Source organism: Hetaerina americana, unplaced genomic scaffold (genome assembly GCF_022747635.1).
Source record: "Hetaerina americana unplaced genomic scaffold, ioHetAmer1.1.p SCAF_1, whole genome shotgun sequence".
NCBI classification, from domain to species: domain Eukaryota; kingdom Metazoa; phylum Arthropoda; class Insecta; order Odonata; family Calopterygidae; genus Hetaerina; species Hetaerina americana.
The window spans coordinates 119,400,527-119,408,489 of NW_027286069.1; the positions used below are offsets into that span (position 1 = coordinate 119,400,527).

At 40.4% G+C, this 7,963-nt stretch overlaps 1 protein-coding gene across 1 annotated transcript; it reads left to right on the forward strand.

The window, feature by feature from the left end:
- Positions 1-3,635: 3,635 nt before the first annotated feature.
- On the forward strand, positions 3,636-7,123 carry LOC139696214 (uncharacterized). The gene is made up of 5 exons (XM_071594876.1): positions 3,636-3,937; positions 4,107-4,217; positions 4,378-4,521; positions 4,817-4,947; positions 5,809-7,123. Exons 1-5 carry the CDS (start codon positions 3,845-3,847, stop codon positions 5,822-5,824), a joined length of 495 nt encoding a protein of 164 aa, XP_071450977.1. The 5' UTR covers positions 3,636-3,844; the 3' UTR covers positions 5,825-7,123.
- The last annotated feature ends 840 nt before the right edge of the window (positions 7,124-7,963 follow it).

Below are 7,963 nucleotides of genomic sequence, written 5' to 3' on the forward strand. Positions count from 1 at the left end.
ATGTTCTTTTCCTTTGCTTTATCCTAATGCAATTTTTGTTTTGTTGAGAGGCGAAACAACGATCAGTCGCTGGTTGGGCCACATTTAGAATATGCTGCTAGCATGAATGGGATCCTCACGAAGTAGAATTAATAGCCGAATTGGATCGCGGGCAGCTTAAGAGGAGCTAGATTTGTGAAACATTGTTAATGGTACAATTAGTAGCATATACAAAATATTAGAAGAGCTAGGCTGGGAATCACTCACGGAGCGAAGGTGAAATTACAGATTGAAGCTCTTGGATTGATTGGAAGGTCTCTTTAACAGTGATGTTGAGAACATATTATTACCCCCATCAAACAACGGTATGAGAGACAATGTGAATAAAATTAGAGGGATTAAGTGTAGAATAGATAGATTTAAGATGTCATTTTTTCCACGAACGATAGGGGATCATAATAACATTCTTCGACCGCGGTCGGGTCGCGGTCGGGTAAAAATTATCCTGGTGTGTACTCAGCCCTTGCCACACACCCTAGCGGTGGCTTACAGGGTACATAAATAAATAAAAATAAATTGTTTGGTGGCTTTTGTCCATCCAAAACCTACCTTAATCGCTAGATTACCTGCAAGAATAATTTAATTATTTCACGTCTCCTGGCTTGACTTATTTATTTATTTTTATTCAGTATAAGTCCGAAAACAGCGCATTCTGGCCTTTACATCGAACTATTAACAACGATAACAATGATCACATTTACAAACACCCAAGCCCTAGGTGGAGGAAAACTCACCCAGGCGGGAATCGAACCCGCGACCCTTGGAATGGCAGATGAGGACGTTACCCCGCCGCCACCGGGGTCGGCACCTTCGCCTCTCTCTCGTTAAACTTTAATAAGGAACGGAGAGGCACAAAAAATAATGAACGGAGTGGCTTTTCCTACAGTAGTGAGAGACGCGCCGGTATAATTTCCTTGCGTAATCATAATTCAACAAATTTGAATGAGGCAATATAGTTTAGATTTATTTCAAACATACGCATTCCTCTAGTATAACATATGAAGCTTGACAAATGAAATTGTTTTTTCAGCTACAGTTATTGTCATCAAAAAGATGTTGACACGCGCCCTTAGCATGAATAATATTATCGCGAGTTTAAAACGTTTTTCAATTAATTTATGCAAAAGATTTTTAAAATAAAAAATACACAACCTGAAAAACACAAACTAATAGTATTTACCCCGCGTCCCAACGAATCTGCGGACGCACGCAATTCATATTACTCTAAAAAATGTAATCTAAAAGAGTAAACCCTCCGGTCATTCACAGCCCTTGAGCTGCTCAATCAGGGTTGCCATTTACCCGAAAATATTTAGGGATAGGCAGGATTACAATGGGTGTATAGTGTGATAGAATCGAAGCTTTCGTATCAAGAGCTCACCTAAATATATCATCACTTCTACCGCCCTGGATACATTTATCAGAGCTCAAAGTCAGTTTACAAATGCCCTGTGACAAACATAAATGATATAGCACCTAGTACAGGCCTACAGCACACGACATGAGAATGTGAAAGTTTTACATCGCATATGAGACCGTTTTCAGAAAATGACTCGCAAATACGAAGACACCACTCACGATATCTAGCTCCATCATAAATAGAAGAGGACATTGCCAGACATAAGGAGAATTTTCAAACCAGCAACATGACAAATTCAAAGAGAACAGGAAATCAACAAGAATGGCCGCGAAGGTTAAGCGCGAGAATAAACCAGTTAAATCCCGCGCTAAATCACCAATTCTTGTATAAGACAAATGAAGCCTAGAGCCGGAAAAGGAACACAGAATAGTATTAAAGAGAAATTAACAATGATCGACGATGAGAAGTAACTCCTGATTCATCAGTGAAACTTCAAGAAAAGTACTCAACAAGAAAAATAGTCTCTGCGGGTATGCCGAGTCTCTTTTATGTTAAGCACACGGTTCAGTCGATACATGTACTGTACAATTAGTATTTCTTCTATCGATTCGGTGCCGAAGAACAACTGAAAGCTTTATTTACAGTTTAAAATGAGTGTCACCAAACCCACACATTTTTGCTCTTCCGCCGCCCCAATTTACTAACCCATTCGCCCAACAGTCAGTCGCCACAGTTAAAAACGTCCTGGTGTCACACCTCGAAATGATACGGTAACATACTATGGTAGAAGGTTACAACTGTCGTGAAACGATTAGTACAAAATCCCTAGGCCATAATCTTTGGCCAGAAGAGTATGATCTAGGGTCTTCCATAACCTTCGTTGATGCTGTAAGTTTGAGTACATGCATCATCTTAAATTCTTTATGCAAAATTACACAATTACCACACACACGGTAAATAATTACGATTAATTTTGTTCGTGATTACACATTACACAATTTTCTGAGAAACTACCCCAATTGAAACTGCTAAAGAATGGGTCAACAGCTCAGCGATAACAAATTAGTAAACTAAGCCGGAGTAAAGAGAAAGGTGAAAACGTGTGCGGGCAGAGAAAATGAGTGATTTTAGAATCACTATTCTTTCAATATTTCAAGTAGTTATCCACACAACAAGAAAAAAGAAACTAAAAATTAAGACGGCATTGGTAAAAGGACTTACCGGGATCGTATGCATCTCCATTACAAAGTACACTTTTCGGCACTGGTTTGTTTCTCATGAGGCATTTTATGGCCACTCTCCAACGCTGTGCTTCTCTTAAGTTATCTTCATAGCGATCGAAAGACCGGAAACGCAATGTGATTGTCGTACGTTCCCGCTTACCATTGGGATGTTGTGGATCAGATTTGACACGACCCCGCCTCTTCTTCATAACATACGCATATATGTGCAGATAAGCACTGAGGTCATTTTCGTCCTGTTCACTTGAATTATCATCGACGTAACTAGGAGCTACATCGCTTTTCCCAGACGCACTCTTGCGATTCCCACTACTTCCACCACCACTTCCAACACTCGGTCTGCAAACACAAGACTCCGATTTACGCCTGCTTCTGACACACCGGCAACCAACAATATCTGACAGTAAGATGGCTTCCGTTTTCGTACTGCCATTACTTTCCTTCTGCAAGTTAAGGCCTTTCTCTGTTAACCGGACACGATAAACCGTCTTCTTCTTCGAGAATATATAGAAGGTTTCCTCGAGTACGGCTCCAGAAGATGCCTGACTAACCGCCATCATACACGCTCAACGCCGACAACTCGTCTGCTTCGAGATTTGAAAGCGAGCTTGGTTTTGTTTTGTAGTAGTTCAATACAGCGCCAGCAGATGTCACACCTTGTCCACATTTAATCAATGAATATTGTAAATATCTACTACATGATGGCTCACCTAGGTTAGCGAATAAACACAAAAACGAACAACGTCGAAATATTGTACGCGTGTATTATAATTGGTGATCTGGGAAGACATAATTCGCCGGTTCTTTCCCTTCATTTTTCAAATCGCGACTCGGGCGGAAGCGCCATCTCGTCAACACCTACTACGCCACTTCACCTTTCAAACTATTACTAATTTTAGAATCATTAATATTTTTCCTGCAATTCATAAATATGTCCCAAATTTTTGGTGGACATTATATCAATTTTTTCTCGTGAAAACGCTAAAATTGACTTATATAAACTATGGAATCAACTCCTTTGATCTTTCCCGCACTAATGGGTAATGGCGTCTTTGGAGTGAAGACCCTATTCGGCCGTTGCTTCCTCTGAGTGTTGTTAGTCGGTGATATTTCTATTGTGTAGGGCAGTTCTCCAGTTGTGGAGGGTCCCTCCCAGTGTAATTATATCAATTGAAGAAGTAAACTTATCGCTTAGCACGTAATCATGAAAAAGAAACAGAACAAGGAAGATTCTGAACACGACTCGTCGGTTGATGATCCGGATGAGGTTGCTACATCTGAATCGGAAGAGGAAAAGGTGAGAGACTGGATTTCATCTCAGATTTACGTGATGCACTGGCTCATTTATATGATGATGGTGGGCCTGTGCTAAATAGAACTCCGATGGCGATACTTCTCCCAAGCCGGCTTTGCATCATCGATACCACGTGACTTGAAGCATAACATGGATACTTATGTTTTTCTAGGATTCCGAAGAGGAAGAGGAGGAAGAAGAAGAGGAAGACGATGAAAACTCTCCGCCCCGATCCAAAAGGAAAAGACAGAAGAAAGATGAGTCCGAAGATGAAACTTTTAAGGTTAGTCTGAATATCATTTGCTAAACAAAAGTGTCTAACCGCACGAATTGCACTCCTTGGTGTATACATTTGGTATATGAGATGCTTATGAGTGGAGTTGTGGTTAGGGTTAACTAGAAGTAATTGTTTAATGTGCACTAAATACATCTGTGTCTTCCAGGAGGGAACTTTCGTGGTTCTGAAGTCCGAACTAAAGAAAAACGAGGCAAAATCGATTATATGGAAGCTGGATACGCATTTATTAATGCAGAAATTCCTGCCGTCCGAAAAGGATGGTAAAATAATTCATGTATCAACAAATTTGGTAAGTAGTTGGTGCTGTTTTAACCGTGAAATTCTATCATTTTAGTACAAGCGATTTTCGTTTATTAGTTGGGTGCAAAGGCTATCGTCTGGTTGTAATTGGTGAAGTGGGTGTTGGCTTGATACTGGAATTGAAGGAATATGTTTAGCTATTGTCATAAGTGCTAACATCCCTAAGATACTTCTGTTTTAAGATTTTTTATTACTTTATATGCCCACAAGGTAATCATCCGTAGTAATTTTTTGCAAATTATTAGTATTGTGTGCTGTATTGATGTTTTTTTTCTGAATTTTAGTATGCGGGATGGGCAAAAGCAGAGAGAGACACTTATTTAGTGGCACCTGTAACTCGGCTGGAGAAGACGAACCACCGTGAAGAAGCTGTTGAATTTCATGTGGATCAAGTGAAGGAGTTGCCCAACGAAGGGTAGGTTTTGGATTAAAATATTTTGATAAATACAGTGGTTATCCCCTGTGGTATTGGAGAAAACGGATTATTTGTTGCACTAGTGGTTTTCCTAATGCTCTCAGGAGGTTTTCTCGTACACGTAGTGAACAGGCTACCCCATCACTTGAAAGTAACCATGTGCAATTTTAGCAATGCTGTTGTGTAGGAAGGTCATCAAAGGTGAATTTAAATTCATATAAGTTTTCATCTGAATGTGATTTATTTGCGTCTTAGAATTGAGGTAGCCATATCAAGTAATATTTTAGCAACGCATACAGTGACGGAATAATTCAAGTTTTATTTGGTTTTATACCTGTATGTGCATGCCACAGTGCAATCGACACACATGATTCTTGATTAAATGCCCACATGTATGGATAATGCTTGATTTGAGCTTGGAGAGGCATTTTTGTAACCTTAACCACGTCTTATTTGCTGCTAGATAGCATATTTTTGTCGATGATCATGAAACTGTCACGATGGTTGAAATTTTAATTGAAACATTATTATTAAAATAGATTTCTGAAAGCTAGTGTATCGGAATGGTTAATCCTGTCATAATTTTAATTAGTTTTTTCCGTTGGAAGAAGTTAATATGGGAACTAAACTCTGTCAATATCAATTTCTCATTTTGATGCTGCAATTTGGTGTTTTACTGAAGCACAAACTACTGAGCCCTTTTGTTATTTTCCTTTTGAAATCCAATGAGTGAAAGTGTTGCCATCTTTATTGCTTACTTCCAATTGATGGCAAATAGAGTCGCCGACCACTGTATGAATGATCGTCACGAGCCCATTGTTATCTTTTGGAGAGGTCATATTTTCTGGCTGTTTGTTCCAGGGGAGAGTCAGAATGAGATGAGGAGGCGGCCGAGACGCCGGACGAGGGGGTGGAGGGCGACAAAGGTGAAGAGAGGGAGGTCGTCGCTCCAGCCTCGGAGTCGACAGTGGCACCAGCAGCTTCCAAGGGCGGGGAGGGAAATGCAGCCACTGGGGGTCTCGGTCGTGAAGCAGTCTCACGCAAGAGGGCGAGGGGAAAAGGGGGTGACAACAAGGAGTGTCGGGTGTAGTGGGAGAGGAGGAGAGAGAGAGAAGGGGGGGCGTGGGCAGGCAGATGAACATTCAGAGGGTGGAGGAACCCCTCTCAAAGGACCCTTCTGGAGGAACATGTTCCCAGAAGCCCTGTCGGCCTGTTGCTTTCCTTGAAGTCCACGGCATGCCACTACTACACGTTGGGGCAAGGAGAAATGGGGTTGGGGGGGGCCTTGCTCTGGAAAGAAAGAAAAAGGAGTTTCCGATCAACATTCAAAAGACGTGTAACTGCAATGAGGTGGTGCAATGGGGGGGCCATTGAGTGGAGAGCCATTGTCCCATCGCATGCATCTGTCAACCCTCTCAAAAGCTCCGACGACCCCTATCTGCTGACAGTCTCTTGATGGGTGTGTTCCTTCCAATCAGTTTTTTAGACACTGGGTATCTGTCAGCGTGGAGTTGGTTAACTACTGAGGTTGCCAATGGTTCTCCAACGGCATACTGGTGTGTGTTTGGCACTCCATTCTGTCTTGTACAACTGAGGGAGATGCACGAGGACTTGATTTTGTGCTTTTTTTGTGTTTCACAGTTGACTCTTGAATAATCAATCAGTTTTTCTTTTGTTTACGTTGCTTACGAGGGCATCCTTAAGTGGTTGAGGCAAATTTCAATAGTTGGCTAAGTTCGGTCCGACCGTTTAGTTGTGATTGATCAGTAAAACTGTTGCATCGATATCCGTTAAATTTCAAAAAGAGAACATTAAAAGAATTAATATTATTATTACCATCTGGATTGGGAAAAGTGTGAAGTTTCCCTCATGTGTGTGTGTGTGTGGTACCCTCCTCACTTTTTGAATTCTATTTTTAGGTGACTAGTATTGACTGTGTTGTTGGTTTAGTTTTCGGCTCCTGTATTGGGATTTTAGAGTTCTTTTTTTGTAAAATTACAATCATTTATGAATTTTCCTCCTGTTATCTTGTATGTTTTAAAATGGCAAATATATCCCAAGTGACAGACATGCAGGACCAAAAGGAAAGCATATTTTTGCTGTAACTGATCATTTAATTGTGCCCATTTCTTAAATTTTGTGTATTCTACAATTCATTAAAGGTAATTATACGATAGTTGTGCATTTAGTTCCTTTTTTAAATTGTTCGGTTTTATGTATCCTGTGTACGTTCAATATCTATAATTGTCACTTCCGCAATGAGATATTCTCTGGTGACAAAGAACACTTTGTAAGTTCAATTAGTGATTAATCTCAAATCAATTTGCAACCACATGATTTTACTGACCTTAACGTTTGGTTGTACAATATACTAAATTAGATTTTATTCCATGAGAAAATATAAGTTGTTGATGTTTAGCCATCTGCATTTTCTTTTCGTGACGAATAACTATATCTATGTTTGAAATCATAACGGAATTCTTAATAATAAGTGAACAGCTCATGCCTGTCATTTGAATGTGAAGAAAGTTGGGGAAAGGTGCAACACACCACAGAAGAGCATTCTCAAGTACTTCAGCGACACTCTTCAGCTGTACTGTAACTTTAAGTACTTCAAGCCTAAAGGAACATCTCAACTAAATGCAATCCCCGACCACATCATATTTATGATGAGTAAATGTTGTACCATTTAGCTGGAAATAAAAATTCTTTCCTTTGCAATGGCTTGTTGTGCATAGGTCATATTATGTACAAGACTGCGAGTCGGCTCTGTCTTTGCAACAATTGTCCTCTTGCCTAAGCTGCGTGTCGAGGGTGGGTTTTGACAGTCCTTGACAGCTACTTGGTGTTTCACATGGAATTTCTCCTGCCAATTGCAAATTCAATCCTCTTCATCTCCCATGTGTCACCCAGAAAGATTCTTCCCACCTTGCCTTACATTTCCCCATCTGACTTGGTCTTTTTCAACATTTCAGAACCTCCCTCACCCATGTTTTTGCCACCTACCAACTTCCTC